General features: G+C 39.8%; 1 protein-coding gene across 1 annotated transcript; it reads left to right on the top strand.

The window, feature by feature from the left end:
* The first annotated feature begins 3,294 nt into the window (after positions 1-3,294).
* On the top strand, positions 3,295-17,402 carry LOC130463219 (pre-mRNA-splicing factor CWC22-like). The gene is made up of 5 exons (XM_056832289.1): positions 3,295-3,377; positions 4,016-4,094; positions 16,141-16,279; positions 16,471-16,679; positions 17,172-17,402. Exons 1-5 carry the CDS (start codon positions 3,295-3,297, stop codon positions 17,322-17,324), a joined length of 663 nt encoding a protein of 220 aa, XP_056688267.1. The 3' UTR covers positions 17,325-17,402.
* The last annotated feature ends 549 nt before the right edge of the window (positions 17,403-17,951 follow it).

Below are 17,951 nucleotides of genomic sequence, written 5' to 3'. Positions count from 1 at the left end.
TAAACTTCAGTGTGCTCGCACTAAACTTCAGTGTGGTCGCACTGGGCAAGCTGTGCGCCCGCACTGACTGCAGGGGCTATTCTGCTGCGCGCTACTGCTGCGTGTTCTGCTGGGCTGTTGCTGCGACTGCTTTGCTTCTACTGTGGCTGTGTGTACGTGCTGATCTACTACATGGGTCTGCTCAGGTTAGTGCTGTGATGTGTAGCTGCAACAAAGCTTGAATCAAGGTACTCAAGGTGAGCACAAAGTTGCTGCAGTGGCTGATTGGTTCGTGTGCCATGCTAAGCTATTGCTGCTGCTGTTCTGCTAGAGCTATTGCTGTGAGTGCACAGCTACTGTGGCTGCTATTCTTCTTGTTGCTGCTGTTAACATTGAGCTACAAGGCTGCCCTAAAGGCAGTGCAAAGGAGCTCGTCGCTGCACATTAGAAACTACGTATAGCATGTTAGAAAATCGCAACACATTTTATTATTAATCAAAAATCAAAATTATTAATTCGTTTAACATTTTTACAAATCGTAAAGCATATAACTCGTCGACAAGCATAATGATACATTATTAACACGTTAATACTCAAAATGACTCTTACGCAATGAGAATGCGCGCAAAAGGAATATTTAGAGCAAAAACGACTAAAATATACGGAAGACGATAAATTGTTACAATAAATGCAAAAATGCAATAAACAAACTAAAAACGATAAAATTAAGAGAAAATAATAATAAAATTCTAATGAAATGAACTAAAATCTTAAGCTAAGAGCGACATAAATGTCGCTCATCACGTAATTGAAAGGTGCGGAATTGAAAGGTGCGTAATTGAAAGTGAATAAATGAAATGGAAATATTGAAATTTGTACTTGGGAACATGAGATCCGAACGCCAAACGGCTACTTAAAGATAAGTGCGCTCGACACGAATTCAAAGCCAAAAATCTCAACTTGGGAGAAGTTGCTCATCCCAAAGTATCCTAGATTTTGCATATAGAACTTGAACTTGAAAGTTTGAATCTTGAAATATTGAACTTGAAATACTTGAACATGAACTTGAAATATTAAACTTGAACTTGAAATATTGAAATTAAGAGACTTGAATCTCAAAGATCGGGCCTTTTAATGTTGAAAAGGTTAGATCTTTGATATGCTCTTATTTGGAAAGGATCCTAGTTTAGGGAAGTAGTCATGAGCAACCCTAAACATTGTTGGATCTTAAAATTTGAAAACTTGAACTTGTATATTGAAAAATAGAGTCTTGAATCTCAAAATACTAAACCTTTAAAAGTTAGAAAGGCATCATCTTTGATTACTCTACACTTGTAAATGATTCTAGTTCAAAGAAGTGATTACAAACAACTTTGAACATCCTTGAATCTTGAAAGTTTGCATTTTTGTATTTTGAAAAGTTTGGATTTTGAAAAGATGTATGATTGTTGCAAGTGACATTTTCAATAATAAAAATGCCAACTTGCTCATCAGTTTTGAAATAGGAAAATCAAAGAAACATGATTAAATATGGTGGGATTGGGAATTACCTATTTAGGTTTAGGCAAGAATTCCTCTAAGAGCTCCCAATTTCTTGGAACTTGAAAATTGTATGTGTTTTTGAAGGATTTTTGGATTTGGATTTGAGGCGTGATTTTGGTATTACGACGTTGTATTTAGAATCTTCCTCCCTTAATGCTTGGAATTAGGGAGTATTTATAGAAAAATGGCTGCTAAACGCCAGCCCTTGCCAGCGCAGCACGCAGCTGGCAGCGCTGGGCGCTGGTGACGTTCGTGAATGCCGCCAAAGCAAGGACGCGGGCTCCGTCCTTGATTTGTCTTGTATTGATGTACCTTCGTACGAATAGTACGATGTTTGGCATGTAGTGTTTGCTTGGAGGTTAAGGCTTAATTTTGCGTCTAAAAACAAGCCGTTCCGGGTTTTGAACTTCGGTTTTACGGGACGAGGCCCGGCTTGCTCGGTTTTGTGGGTCAGCGCCCGAATTTGACTTGCCTTATATGATTTTGAGTGGAAAAGGCTTATTAAAACCAATGGAATGGTCTACTAGATGATATTGTACTTGGATTTGAAATTGGTTTTTTGAAGATTGTATTTTGTATCGAGTTCCGGGAGGGGAACGGCCTCGGGGATTGGATTTTGGCTCTTGTATTTTGGAGATGTTCTTAGCAATAGGGATTTTCGCACGGAGTTGCTTCAACCGCCTAGTAACGATAATGGTATCGTCATCATCCCAGAGGGGAGACACGATTTAGGTGTCTACAGGAAGCCTATAAATACATCTCTTAATTTAATTGATCCCTCATTAAACCCTCATTTTTTTCTCTCTCTCTCATACTCGGCTCCGTCTTTCTCCTTTACTCGTCCCTCTCTTGCGTCGCATAGCCCAGTCGAGCACACTGCTTGTTGCTTCTCTCGTCGCTGCACACTCGTGCCCTCGCCCCGTGTGCTGCGCCTCTATCACACACGCACACTCCTCTCTCTCTCGTCTCCCTCGTCCACACACAACACATCCCGAGCCTTGCTCGTCGCTGTTGCCTTCGTTCGTGCACTCGACGTTTGGCGCCCATGAGTATCGTGCTTGCAGTTGTTTCCCTCGCACAGCACACGCACTCGTGCTCTCTCTCGCCCCTCTGTTGAGTGTTGATGCTACCTTGCACACTCTCGCATTGCCCTTGTTGCCTTGTTGCTTGTTCGTGTCACACACTCGCACACACACAAGCACTCGTGTGTGTGTCGCGCACCTTGCATCACCACATTTGCCTCGCACATTTAAACATGTGACGCAATTGACAGTTCTAAGCATTAAAATTAGTCATTTGCGTCGCAGAATCACTAATCTGCGACGCAGATGACTCTAAGATGTTTTTAGAGTAATTTGTGTCGCATATTAGTAATAATACGACGCAAAATATTACCTCATTTGCGTTGCAGAATTACGAATCTGCGACGCAGATTAGTAACTCTGCGACGCAAAGGAGTTAAAAAACTTTTTTGGAAGTTTCTCAAATTTAATTATAACCTTTTCCTTTTATTTTTAATTTGGTGTGACGCAGTCTACCTGCTCCTATTCCCTTTCTCTCTCATACATTTCCTGCCTCCCCTGTATAACTCTTTCTCTCTCGTATTTTCCAAATCTCCTTGTTGAAAGTCCAAAGCTTCTCTGTCTCTCCTTCAGAATCAGATTCGAGCTTTCCCTTCAAAGTCTTCTCTTACCAAATCATCCCAATCTCTCAAATTTGTTTTAAAATTCAAGCTTAGCAAATACGAAGGAGGCAAACCCAGATCTGAAAGCAATGTCGTCTTCAGCCGGATTTCAAGCCGCGTTCTCTGCAAACTCTGGCTCTGAGGTGGATGACTCGGCAGCGACTCATCTTGGGTGAGGTGGAAGTGGGGCTAAGTTTTGGGGGGATTATATTGAGTCGACTCAGACCGAGTTGGTCCCGGGTTACACCGCCATAAAAACAACAGCAACAATGGCGGGAGTTTGTCTCTTTCTGTAGTTCTACACCAGAGGACCTCTTTGACAACGCTCCTCAGGTAACCAGTAAACCCGTTTCTTAACGCCGGCTACTCATTAATTGATTTATTATGCCTTCTTGAATCTAGGGTTTAATTTCTGATCGGAGGGCTGTTTGTTTATTACGATTGCTAAATTATTAGGGTTTGATTGTATTTCTGAAGTTCGAATTCTCCAAATTTATAGGCTGGTTTATTGATTGTTGCTGCTTTTCTTGGCTTCTTTCCAATTGATTGGTGTAATATTTGCGCAATTTTTAAGATGGAGGATATTAATCAATTGCTGAGGAATTAAGGGTTTTAATCAATTTTGAATTAGGGGTTTGAAGTATTATCGCCGAATTTCATATTTATATTCTTCTACTGTTGTACAAGGTTTCTGATTGGTTGATAATTTCTAATTGGAAGGCTATTTGTTTAATTCGGTCGCTGAATTATTAAGGTTTGATTGAATTTCTATTCGTGTTAGATTTTGGTTTTGTTTTGATGATTATGCAGTTGCTTCGCCAAAAGGTTTGTGTTAGAATTTGGTTTGATTTTGGATGAGTATGCAGTTGGTGTTATGATCGTTGATCAAGTAGGATGTTTGTTGATATGCAATCCTCACAAAGGTTCGTGCTTTATGAGGATTTCACAGAGCTGATATGAAATTCTATTTGTCGGTTTTAATGTTGTTGTGTTGGTTGTAGTCCCATAAACTCTTACAGATTTTTAGGCGTTCCGTTTCTGTTCGGTATGATTTTGTCCAATTCACCTTGTGGTTTTGTGATGATGAACAACTTTGAGGATTTGGAGATAAAATTTGTTATGAAAAATTCAAATCTTATAGACGATGGTATTAATTACTTACGTTTAGAATCCCTTATTACCAAATAAGAGACTGGTGTTGTTTATTTGAGACTTCATACTTCTATTTCTTAATAATATCTGCATTATATGGTTGGCAATGGAAGTTTCTTTCGATTCTCCCCTGCTTTAGTAAACTGTATTATGGCTTCTGTTTTTCCTTCAAGCCCATATGGCGTATATATTCTTGATATTTTATATTGTAAATATTGCTTAGTACCTAGGTTTGAACTGTTTTTAAACGGCATTTATCTTCTACTCATCATCTATTTTCATCTTTTTGTTCTGTTATATATTGTTCAGTTATACTAGCTTATCTAATGTTACTTAACATAAACTTTTAACAATTTTTTATAAGTAATCATATTTCAAATTTTTCATTAGAAACAAAATAATAATTACCCCTGTCACCATCTCATTATACTCCATATTACTTTTCCATTAGGGCATGAAACTTTTAAGATTTTGAACTTGGTGACTGGTTATTTAAGAAAGCATATTGGAACTCCTTTTGGCTACATTTTATTGAAGGGTCTTTCAATTAACTAGCTGTTGTGTTTTTCGGAAATCTGATTTCAGTGAGGTTCTATCTTAACCATGTAATTTTTTTACTTGTACTGACAACTCTTCGTAATTCAGGAGAAGCTCATTTGTGGTGGAGCTTTTAGAATTATAGCTCTGTGCTTCTTTACAAGTGGAGAATTGTCATATGTTTAACATATGGCATTAATAAAATATTGAATGTCATCTTAAATGGCATTCCTCGGGGAGGCCTTGTTGAAAAAACATTTTTTTCCCTTCAAAAGGCCACTGTATATGTAGACACCTACTTTTGTCCCCATTCCCGAAAGGAAAAGGTTCGATGATGATAACATAAATCTCCACTTGACAACGCATCTCCTATAAAATAACGAATCTCATTTCCCCTTTTCATTTCACCCAAAACCTGCTATTTATAGAAACCTACTATTTATGGAAACCTGCTAAAAATAGTAACTTCCGTAATGGGTAGTTGTTAAAAGTGGCAAGTCATAAAAGATAGAAACCTTTCAGAATTAGGTGTTGCACTCCAACATAAATCCTAAATGAGATAGAAATGGCGAGAGAATCCTATTCCTAATAAGATTCGAAAGTAAGAGTTACGTATTAATTAAAATCCTAACGAGCCTAGAGAAAAGGTACATATTAAGTAAGAGTTACGTATTAAGTAAGAGTTACGTATTAAGTAAGAGTTACGTATTAACTAAAGTAAGAGTTCGTAACGGGCCCAGACGCATTTCGTCACAAGGTTAATACGCACTAAAAGACTCAATTAAATCTCAAACACTCCGGATTTTAGGAATCCGAATCTGACTAAGAAAACAGCCCAGACCCTATTTTCAACGCCTGGTTCTGGGCGCCGAAATCTTCGGCGCCCAGGCCTGGGCGCTGAAAATACCTGGTACGTGTTTTTTCCTAATTCTTCGTGGATTAGAGTTCTACAATTCTATCTTTCCACGAACTCTTTTCTATAAACAGGGCCCTAAGTTCGACGTGAAAAAGACAACACACACAACACACAATTATCATCCTGAGTATTGACTCCAACCCCTAAGCCTAAGCCTCACGCTGCGAAATTGATCACGCGTTCTGTCGCAATCGATCCATAAATCGAACAGAACGTATCCTGTCACATAACTTGAGATTCGTTAAATAAAAGGATAAATAGCAAAGTCAAAGTGGTTAGTTTTCTGAGAACCGTGACGTACCTCTCAAGGGTGCGTCGTAATGTGTCCCTTTTCTATGATTTAATTGCTTTCCTCGCCCTTTTATGAACTGTTAAACTAATTAAATCTGATTGTTCTATCACGCCTAATAAAGATTATGTTTTTGGGAAATTGGATTATCATGCTAGGTCCCTTAATAAAATCTAAATCAGATAATCGCGCTCGATCTAGTATTATATGTTGCATATTGTTAAAATCGACTCAGATTAGTTTAACAGTTAACGCATGTCCCTTCAATTATTTATGCTGAGCTAGTAAGGATATCCTGCCTCTGGAGTTATCGAAGAGCGAGTACTCCTCTCGGTAGTTACAGTCCCCCGAACCCTCAATCTCTACCCTGCGGGTGTACGTTGAGCGATCCCCACCACCAGGGATCACAAGGGAACCTACGGCCGTCGTGGTCAAACATAATTGCACTCCCTTTATGTCACGATAACCGGGTTTTGTCAGTTTTTCTCATTGTCGTTAAAAATTGAATGACGACTCCTATATTACTAGTCAATTGGGTGTAAACTCACAGGAAATCCAATTACACTTGATTTGACAAAAAGAAACGTCACACCCACGAGGGACAAGGTCACGCATTAGCCTCGTGCTTTTTCGACCCCCCTCACAGTGGCGACTCCGCTGGGGATAATGAAGGAAATACTCGTGCTCGTAGGTAATCAAAATAGCCGAAGGGTGAAACGATCCTACCCCGCGTTTATTTCCCCATCAAGTTGGGACGACCTGAAAATCAGCATATTAATGTGAACGGACAGAACCGCATAACGAATCCTGGCTCTCTTGGATGTTTCGTCTCGGGAGTTAGGACTAAGGATACCCATCGCCAACCGGGGGGTGCATACGCTTCGAATGTTGTCCACTCGGCACTTTCGCTAGTAGTACACCCGTCCTAAACCCAATCGCTCTCCCACTAGGTCCCTCTCGCCTGCATGCCCCCTTGGCTTGCACTTGCGGGTTGGCCTTCTGGGATGAAATTCGTCTGTTGAAAGCACTACCCCGACCGGGGCATGTGGTGGATCTGCGATAGAAGCGGTACCAAGCCAGGCGCAAATAGCTACCCATAGAAGCCTATCATAAACTACATGACATATTATTATTGCCTCATGATGGAATGTTAGTTATGTGTAGCGAAATAAATTATTGTGTGTGACAAACTATCCTAGAAAAACCAACGACCTTAAAAATTGCCCAAACATTCATAAACCGATTTGCCAAAGAGTTATACCGAAATACGTGTTCCGCAAACCCGAATGATCGCCGCATAAATAAGCGACGCTCGGGATGGCCTGTAACGAATCCCACAAACGCTGCACAACGCGTAAAGGACGTTATTAGGCAAGCACGCAAAATCGAAGTCGTATAAACAAAAGTATACGCAAACAGAGAACGAGAACCAGCCAGGGACGCATTTTCAACGCCCCTGGCTGGGCGCCAGAATTTCTCACGCCCTACACTGGGCGCTGATGTTGCTGCCTGGCCTTTTGGTCAGGCACAGCAGCCTCGGTGCCCACGCATGAAGAAAATATATAGCAAAAAAAATACTTTTGGTAAAAAAAATTTCTGCAAGGGCGGATGAAAAGGCACTCGATTCTAAAAGCGACTAAAAAATAAAAGTAAATAATTCTTTGTGTCGTTGTTAGGCCTCCTATGACGACAATGTTCGGCACCAAAACCGAGCATGCTAAAAACTTTGAATGTCACATGGGCAAGGTATTCCAAAAAAAATAATGTTCAAATGAAGTTTTCAAAGAAAAATAATGTTCGAATAAAAAATAAGTAAATCCGAGTCTAGACTAGGCTATGCCGAAGTACAATCTAAATCCTGAGTCTTAGTTGTCTTATCCATAGAATCGGTCCTAATGCTTGGTGTCGTTCTGCAAGTTAAAAGGTTAAACCATATTGAGTCTCCCTTCCTAACATTTAAATCAATGAGCACCCATATGTAATTGTCATCCCTTGCTAAGAATCCACGGCCTCGATACTCTCTCTCACCAATAAAAATAATATACTATAGTATTTGCGAAATGGAAACAGTCACATTCTGAAAATCATTCCCCTGTAGTCGCACAACCCCCCAAAGTGAACCTAAGGTGTCAATACCGTTAGCAAAAAATTTAATGGCCTCAAGGCTTATGATCACATTGGGTCACGAATATCATAGTCCTCTCGAGCCACTCGCTCCTTGAAATACTCCTAAGTACGGACTAAAAGATTTTCCATGAATGCAACATGACGAACCATGAAAATACCCAAATCGGCATACCATAAGGCTACCATTGGGGTAAAGCAATACACACTAAGAGGGAAGCCGCAATAATGATCCTAGTCTTGCAAAAATAAAAATTCGATCTCCCCAACAAACTACCTTGCCAACATTAAGCAAAATGGCGCATGACGAATGAACACCCAAGGGTTAAAATCTAAAGTGTCAACCAACGAAAGTTATGGTCCAATTAGCCTAAGTCTGAGAGTCGCTTGGTCAAGTATTATAGGCTTACGCCACGTCATTATTTTGAGTCTAGGCCACCTCCTTGTATTCATACACGGGTTATAATCAGAAAGATTAATGAAAGTTCGAGTCTAAATCACAACTTCCAATTAAATCCCGAAAACTGTAAAAAATTATTTTCGATGTAATTCTTTCGTTAAATTTCAATAAGTAAAAACAACATTTTGAACCTACGCTATTTGCACATTTTAAGAAGCGACTAAATACGCTTGCAAAGTAAGACAATTTAAAGGTCCACCCTAGGCCTACTAAAATTAAAGGTCCACCCTAGGCCTACTAAAATTAGAGGTCCACTATAGGCCTACCAAACGAGGCTCATTTAGTCTCGCCTCGTGACTCAAAGACCACAGCCATCTACCTTTTAGCCTAAATAAATAAAAGGGGGGGAAATCCCGAGCGAAAAAGAAAAAAGAGAAAGAGAAAAGGGAGAGCGAAAAGAGCGAGCCATGGAATACTTATCCCGTACCTCCCAAAGTGCAACATTTACCCAAGTAAACGAAGGAAAAGAATTGAGTCAACCAATCCAAATCATAAGATTCTACGATGTCTACCCTTTCCAATCCTTATGCTCTTAGACGCCTTCGCTCTGGGGTCCCTGTCCAACTCATTTAACCCATCCATGTTCTCATCGCCATAACCCAAGAAACTATTACCTCGACTCTCGTTCTTGAACTTGTTGTCAACTGCAAACCACGCACGGCCTTAACTCGTGCGTCATACCCATTATTTCCAAAATCTGCTCTTACACCACCGTTAGCATAATGACCATATAACTTGTTTGGATACATCCTTGAGCCGTCCCCATGCTACTTATCGGCCTTGGTTTGAGGCTACAACTTGTGAGTCCTAGAAGATGTAATCCTCATGCTTGACCAATACCTATACAAATTATCCTATCTCATTCAACCCATCTTTCAAACCGTCTTGAGTCACGAATAAAAAAGGAAAACAAATAAAAGTACAAAAAAATAATAAATAATAAAAAAGAAATTAACTTTGCAAAGCGCCTCTAAAGTTAGTCTAAAAAGGAAAAAAGAAGCATTTAGCGCACCAAAAAAGATCCGCCCAGAAGTCATTTTCAGCGCCCAGAGCTGGGCGCCAAAATCATTAGCGCCCCAGCCTGGGCGCTGAATCTCTCTGCTCGCCAAATTTTGTCCAGAAGCGCTCGTCATTTTATCCGCACATGCACGGAAAAAATAACGAACACTTGGAGGGGTACAGCACGTATTCAGATATACGTACCAAAAAACACATGAAAAGATTTTTGTGCAAATACATGTACTTAAAAAAAAAAAAAAACAAATTTTTTGGCTTACGGCAAAGCAGCAGATTAAAATAATAATGAACTTCACTTATCTCATCCTATTTCAAACATTACAATTCCACCTCAGAACGTACTAGTTTAAAATCGGCATTCTAAGAAACCATTTTCTAGGCTAAGAAATACGCAAGACCTGATTCCAAATTAAATCTATTTAAGGCGGATACGTAGGCAATCCATGATTCGGTCCAACCAATTTGCAAAAATGTTAGAGCCTATAGAATAACAAGAATAAGAAATAGAGTCCCTTATTGAAATTTAATTACTTGCAATCCAAGTCGAAAGAAAAATTTAAGTCAAAGGAAGAATCCAAGTCATCAAGATGCTAAAATTAATGAGCATAAATCGAAAAATAATAAGGGCACGTACCCTTGCCAGAAGGAGCACTCACACTCCTAGGCAATTAGCCAAGACTCAAAAGATCGATTTGCCTCAATTGAAAGGGGGCTAGCGCGAGCATTCATGACCTCTAAAAGTACTCGACTTGACCCTCCCTAAAACCAAAGTAACTCACTTAAAGACCTTCTTTCACCACTAGACACAGTCATAATCGCCAACAAGTAGTAAAGGCAGTAAAACTTGCAATAAAAAGGATTATTCTACGGCATCGCCCCATCGTTCCTTCGAACTCAGGGCACCCGTTCATGGTAACTCAAATGCTTGCGAATCCCCTTTGAGAAAAAAAAATCAGACATTGTCAATAGGACTTGGCACTTAACCAAGGCTCACCCTACTCAGACATATGACACGGGCATCTAAAATCGAAATCTAAAAGCATCATTAATGGGAAGACATAACAACAACTGGGGGCAAAAAATTGAAATGAAAGAGCTAGGGAAAGAACTAAGTATACCTTGACCTTTTGTACAGACATACACCAAGTAAATCTAATTCAATTTGAAAACGGTTTATATTCCCCCAATTCTGGAAAAGATGGCCCTAAAATCCTAAAGAAAATGCCAAACGGGCACAAGTGTATCTTGACGCCTGCACCCTGGCTTCCAGCAAATCCTTAGACAGCATTCCAAAAAACGTAATAGTATTTTTACGAACCCTTCTATAAGTCAACCTACTTAGGACACCTCGGATTGTACACAATAGGACTCGGATTTCAAATAATTTTCAAATGATTTTCAAAGACTTCTTCGAACATAATAAAGTGTCGTTGGTTTAATCTCAGTATGCGTTTATCTCGACGTTGCAAGTGAGTCAAAAAGATTTCTAAATATGATTATGGGTAAAGAAAGGCACCTAGCTTTTGGTCAAGGCACACTTCAACATGTGACTACCTTGACCATGGCAATGTCGCACTATACGACATTTACAAGAGAAGTAGCAAATCACTACTCGAACATACCTCGCACTAAACGAGTCTGGTTCAAACTATTCATGATCCGTGTCACCATGAATGCATAAAAACGTATGCAAAGCATTATAGCACCAAGCCAATCCCGTAGCTACAATTGGGGGCTTGATAAAAACACTCCAAAAATGCTCGAAATGACGATTTTATCGCAAATTCTCGACGCTAACGCTATACATACATCATAGGGGCACAATCCTAAGCTTTAATCGTGTAAAACGAACCTTAGAATGGCTACAACCCCTCCCAAATTCTAAGCACTACTTAGAATATATAAAGTCACCCCACTAACAAGGGTAACTGAAAATCGCGAGTCACCAAAACTCCGATCAAACTACTGCACCTAACGCTCGCCCTATAAGCGCCCATTACACAGTCTACGCCGCTCCAAAGCAAAAGCGAAAGAAAAATCAAGGATAAAAACTGTCAAAATATACCTAGAGATAATTTTCAACGCCCAGAGCTGGGCGCCAATATCTTTAACGCCCCAACCTGGGCGCTGAATCTTTCTGCTTGTCAAATTTGGCCCAGATATAAAAACAAGAAATAAACATCTATGAATCCTCGCATCGAACGAAGTAATAAGCCGTGCAAACCCACGCAGAAGGTGCTACACTTGTTCGAGCACCTGAACGAGGCGTGATGAAGTACTCCAATGCAAAAAATAATAATGATATCCCAACACCTGGAGAAATGTTCTAATACATGTTGTTAGGCCACACAAGCCTACGTCGCACCATAAGTTCAACCATCCCACAGTACAAGTCTAAAAAAAGGGGAAGGCATATCGCACTAATGCGGGCACGACCAAGAGCATGTGTAAAAGAGGCAAAAGACTACTTATCGCCCAAATTCAAAATGCAAGCCCCACGACTCCTACATTAAGGATTTAAGGTAGGGAAATATTACCACGGAAGGGATAGCTCGCACCTACACGAGCGGAACCCCAAGGCATCTTTCTCGAAAGAACCTACAAAAATCGTACGCCAAAAGGAAGCATCCCAACATGCATACTTGGGTGCTCCAAGCTACGAAACAACCATAGCAAAATTAAAAAAAAATCTCGAAGCTAATGTTTGAACAATCGAAAGGGTACGATGTTTGAGCCCACTTCATGAATGGGCCTGAACCCTATCAAGCTTCTAAGCAAACTATTCAAAATCAGTCATTGCTAAAAAAAAATTGATTCAAGCAAACTGATTAATGGACCGCACACAACGGCCATTCTATGAACGCTCGTTCGCACATACATTTCATCATTCTAAGTATCGAACGTTCACGAACAAGTTCAAAAGGAAAAATATACAACAACAAGAGCGGTCAAAGTCTTACGCCTCAAGGTATGTTCCTCGGGCCATATAGACTCGCCCAACTGTTGCAATAACTGTACGCCTTAAAGAGCAACAGTTCCTTAAAATAATCGCCCCAAACCGACAAGCACCGTAGTCCACCAATCGGCTACGACTTCTCAAGAAAATCATCACGTTCTAAAAATAAAGAAAAAAAAACAAAAGAGAAGAGAATACATAGAACTTCCAAGTGAAATAAACGAATGAACAAGAGGCCAACTGTGTCATCAAAAGACCAGCCCAAACAACACTTTCAACGCCCCACCTGGGCGTGAATTATTTCAACGCCCAGGCCAGGGCGCCGAAAATGAACCCAGGCTCAAAAAGGCCCTAACTTCTATTGGGACCTGCCGCATCCATTCGACTCGAAAATTGCCGATTTCCTTACTGAAATTCGCACCTCACGACTTTGTTAAGAGTAGCACACCACTACAAAGATCGCTCGCACTTACGAGAACAATCCCAAACACGATCAAGGACATTACAGAATACGTATCCCCAAGGAACCTCGTTGACAAGAAATTACCGTCAAGCACGAGTGCTTGGGGGCTCGAAGGAAAATATATATATTCCCAGACTACGCTGTACGAAGTCCCGTGTTTGGATGTCTCAAAAGGATAAAACCGGATTACGACCTCAAGACAAAGGTCGCCGTTGATACTTATACATAGTCCCCTAATCAAGGACCCAAGTAGTGGCGAAATTGAGCCATAAAAACTAGCTCAAAACCATGAAAGATGATGACCACAAGACAATGGTCCGTCTAAGCACGTTGTCAACCCACCTTCAGGTTGCAACTAAATCCGAGCATCCCTCCAAAGAATTCGCTTCTGCAAGAATGAATAAAAAGAAATTCTCAAAAAGAAATCACAATGAACAAAGAAATAGGGACTTGCCTACCTCAATCAGGCAAGATCGCGCCACGAACCACGCGAGTTTCAAATCAAGAAAAAAAAACGAATTCAGGGACGTCCACCCTCAGTGGAGAGGGCTCGCCCACCTTCAGCGGGTGAGGTCTGCGTCACTAGCCGCGCAGATCCTCAGTTTTCGAAAAATAGAGTCTTCAAAAAAAACAAAATGAAACAGGCTCGCCATCTTCAGCCGGCGGGGTCTACGGCGCAAACCACGTAGGTCCTCATTTTCAAAAAATAAAAACAAAACAAATTTCAAAATAGATTCGTCCACTTCTATCGGACGGGGTGTCCACCCTTAGCGGACAGGCTCGCCATCTTTAGCCGGCGGGGTCTGCGTCACTAACCGCGCAGGTCCTTAATCACTGCAGCGATAACTTTTTCTGGTTTTCCGTTTTTTCCAAAAAAGAACGATGTGAGTAGCTTTCCCTTTTTCCAAAGATTGGTTTTCCGTTTTTCCAAAAAAGAACGATGTGAGTAGCTTTCCCTTTTTCCAAAGATTGGTTTTCCGATTTTTTCCAAAAAAGAACGATGTGAGTAGCTTTCCCTTTTTTTCAAAGATTGGTTTTCCGTTTATCCAAAAAAAAACGATGTGAGTAGCTTTCCCTTTTTCCAAAGATTGGTTTTCCGTTTTCCCAAAAAAGAACGATGTGAGTAGCCTTCCCTTTTTTCCAAAATTTAAAAGAATGATTTTCCGTTTTTTCCAAAAAGAACGATGTGCTGGATTTTCCTTCGTTTTACGTCCCATAAAACAAGGGGGTTTTCTCGTTTAGCTAACCCTGAAAATGAGAATCTTTAAAAACATTTTTACCTCGTGATTGGGCTTGGCCAGGCCCAATTACACTTTATAGCTTTGATTTCGAAAACACCTGTAGCTACTCCCAATGACAAAGTGAGGGAGTTTCTACGCACCTTTAGATCCTTCCAATGACAAAGTGAGGAAGTTTCTATACTATCAGTTGACAAATCCCAATGACACGTGAGGGATATGTCGACACTTCAAGTGATGACCCTTAAGTCAAATGTTATCACTCGGGGGCTCGTGAGACCCTCGCAAAACAGGTCACATACACCATGGCTTGTGTGGCGCACTCCGTCTAATACTTTGACCATCGTCTTACTCCAAGACTCAGTCAAAGTGAGGGCTAACTGTAGACACCTACTTTTGTCCCCATTCCCGAAAGGGAAAGGTTCGATGATGAAAACATAAATCTCCACTTGACAACGCATCTCCTATAAAATAACGAATCTCAATTCCCCTTTTCATTTCACCCGAAACCTGCTATTTATAGAAACCTGCTATTTATGGAAACCTGCTAAAAATACTAACTGCCGTAATGGGTAGTTGTTAAAAGTGGCAAGTCATAAAAGATAGAAACCTGTCAGAATTAGGTGTTGCACTCCAACATAAATCCTAAATGAGATAGAAAACTGCGAGAATCCTATTCCTAATATGATTCGGAAATAAGTGGTTGAAAATACCTGGTACGTGTTTTTTCCTAATTCTTCGTGGATTAGAGTTCTACAATTCTATCTTTCCACGAACTCTTTTCTATAAATAGGGCCCTAAGTTCGACGTGAAAAAGACAACACACACAACACACAATTATCATCCTGAGTATTGACTCCAACCCCTAAACCTAAGCCTTACGCTGCGAAATTGATCACGCGTTCTGTCGCAATCGTTCCATAAATCGAACAGAACGTATCCTGTCCCATAACTTGAGATTCGTTAAATAAAAGGAGAAACAGCAAAGTCAAAGTGGTTAGTTTTCTGAGAACCGTGACGTACCTCTCAAGGGTGCGTCGTAATGTGTCCCTTTTCTATGATTTAATTGCTTTCCTCGCCCTTTTATGAACTGTTAAACTAATTAAATCTGATTGTTCTATCACGCCTAATAAAGATTATGTTTTTGGGAAATTGGATTATCATGCTAGGTCCCTTAATACAATCTAAATCAGATAATCGCGCTCGATCTAGTATTATATGTTGCATATTGTTAAAATCGACTCAGATTAGTTTAATAGTTAACGCATGTCCCTTCAATTATTTATGCTGAGCTAGTAAGGATATCCTGCCTCTGGAGTTATCGAAGAGCGAGTACTCCTCTCGGTAGTTACAGTCACCCGAACCCTCAATCTCTACCCTGCGGGTGTACGTTGAGCGATCCCCACCACCAGGGATCACAAGGGAACCTACGGCCGGCGTTGTCAAACATAATTGCACTCCCTTTATGTCACGATAACCGGGTTTTGTCAGTTTTTCTCATTGTCGTTAAAAACTGAATGGAGACTCCTATATTACTAGTCAATTGGGTGTAAACTCATAGGAAATCCAATTACACTTGATTTGACAAAAAGAAGCGTCACACCCACGAGGGACGAGGTCACGCATTAGCCTCGTGCTTTTTCGACCCCCTCACAGTATATGAATCAGCTCTGGAATTCATCTTGTCCAATTTAAATTGGCTATCATGATTATAAGATTTCATGAAACTTAATGGTGGTTATAAAGGGTGTTGGCAGATTATAATTATCTGTTTCTTGTGCAGGACCTTACCAAACTGAACCGTGATCCTGCGAAGGTTATATATTTGAGTGGCCATGACCTAGAGAGTTGTCTTCAGGCAGACAATTGTGTCCAAATCAAGCCTTGGACAAGTGATGATTTGGATGATTTAGATGACAATTGTATCCAAATCAAGCCTTGGCCATGCCCTAGAGAGCTGTCTTCAGGCAGACAATTGTGGCCATTCTCTGTTGGATCTTCTTCCATTTCTTGAATGTGAGTATGCTCTATGCAAAGTCAATCATTGTTCAAGTGTACTTTGCTTAATAGGCAATCCCACAGCTTGTTATTCATTGGTTTTGTTTGGTTGCAGTTGTAGCCCAGAGTAGACCAAATGATGATGATGAGGACGATGATGAAGACGACGAAGACGATGAAGAGCAGCAAATGCAGATAAAAGATGAAACAGAAACCAACCTTATAAATCTCCGAAGAACTATATATTTAACAATTATGTCCAGTGTAGATTTTGAAGAAGCTGGCCACAAATTGCTGAAAATCAAACTTGAGCCTGGGCAAGAGGTAGAGCAATTCTTCTCTTTTGGATTTCTCTAACAGCTTTTCTTATTGCCTTAAATTATGTTCTTGAAGTGCATCAGACTGTGCAAATGGGGCTTGATCTGAAAATTGTTTCTCTGATAGTTTGGGAGATTCTTTTCTTTCCACCCTTTCAATATTTTACATGTTCTGTGTAAATTTAATCTGAATATTTTTGAACTCTTTCAGAAATACTAGGCAATCCTTCAGTTATTATCCTACCATGGCTCTTATGTATACCTTTTGCTGTTCAGAACGTCAATAATGCATGTTAATTTGTTTATGCAGTTTTGTATTTTTCTGGAATCTCCCTTTAGTTGTAGTTCTTAAGATTGTCAGTAAAATTTAATTATTTCTTTGCCTTTATGCCGGTTTTATTTGTTTGTGTAGCACTGCTATTTTCTTTATGCTGATTTTATTGTTTTTGCTGTTTGTAATTGGTTATTATGTGAAACTCATCTGAAATTGTCACTGCAGATGGAGTTGAATATAATGTTATTGGAGTGCTGCAGCCAGGAGAGGACATATCTAAGATATTATGGTCTGTTAGGCCAAAGGTTTTGTATGCTCAAAAGAGTGTATCAGGAGAATTTTGACAAGTTTGATTTTCCCAAGTTGATTTTCGGATAATTGCATGTTTTTTGGGTTGATTGTTCCTGGGAAGAAGAGAGAGAAATATCAGAAATTGTGTTTTTTTGGGGTTTAGAAGCTTTCGTAGCTAAATAGACCTGATTTTAGCCTAATTGATGTTGTTTGCATCAAAGTCAGTCTTTTTCTTTTCGTTCGATCTCATCACTTGCTATGCCTTCGCCTTGATTGATGGGACGTTGCTCGATACTACACTAGAAGCAAGGGAAACATTAGAGGATTCCGAGCGGCAGCTATTTTTTTTTTATTTTTTTTGTTGGGTGTCAAGAGAAACCGTTAGATGGAATATATTGTTGTAGATATTTCAAGCTTTTGTATTGTAAGTCTTACTGATTTGATGTGGTTCTATTTAATAATCTGAGTTGTCCATTTTACTATATAATAGGTTTCATTTTAATATATATATATATATATATATATATATATATATATATATATATATATATATATATATATATATATATATATATATATATATATATTTAAATGAAACCTAATTTTTTAACAAAATTCAAAGTCATTTGCGTCACACATTAGCTTAATGTGCGACGCCAATGGCTTATTTTTTTTGGCGCCAAAAGGTCATTTGCCACGCACATTAGCTTAATG

This window comes from Spinacia oleracea, chromosome 1, assembly GCF_020520425.1.
Source record: "Spinacia oleracea cultivar Varoflay chromosome 1, BTI_SOV_V1, whole genome shotgun sequence".
NCBI lineage: Eukaryota > Viridiplantae > Streptophyta > Magnoliopsida > Caryophyllales > Amaranthaceae > Spinacia > Spinacia oleracea.
The sequence above is the reverse complement of the archived record's forward strand: the minus strand, read 5'-3'. Positions and strand labels throughout refer to the sequence as shown.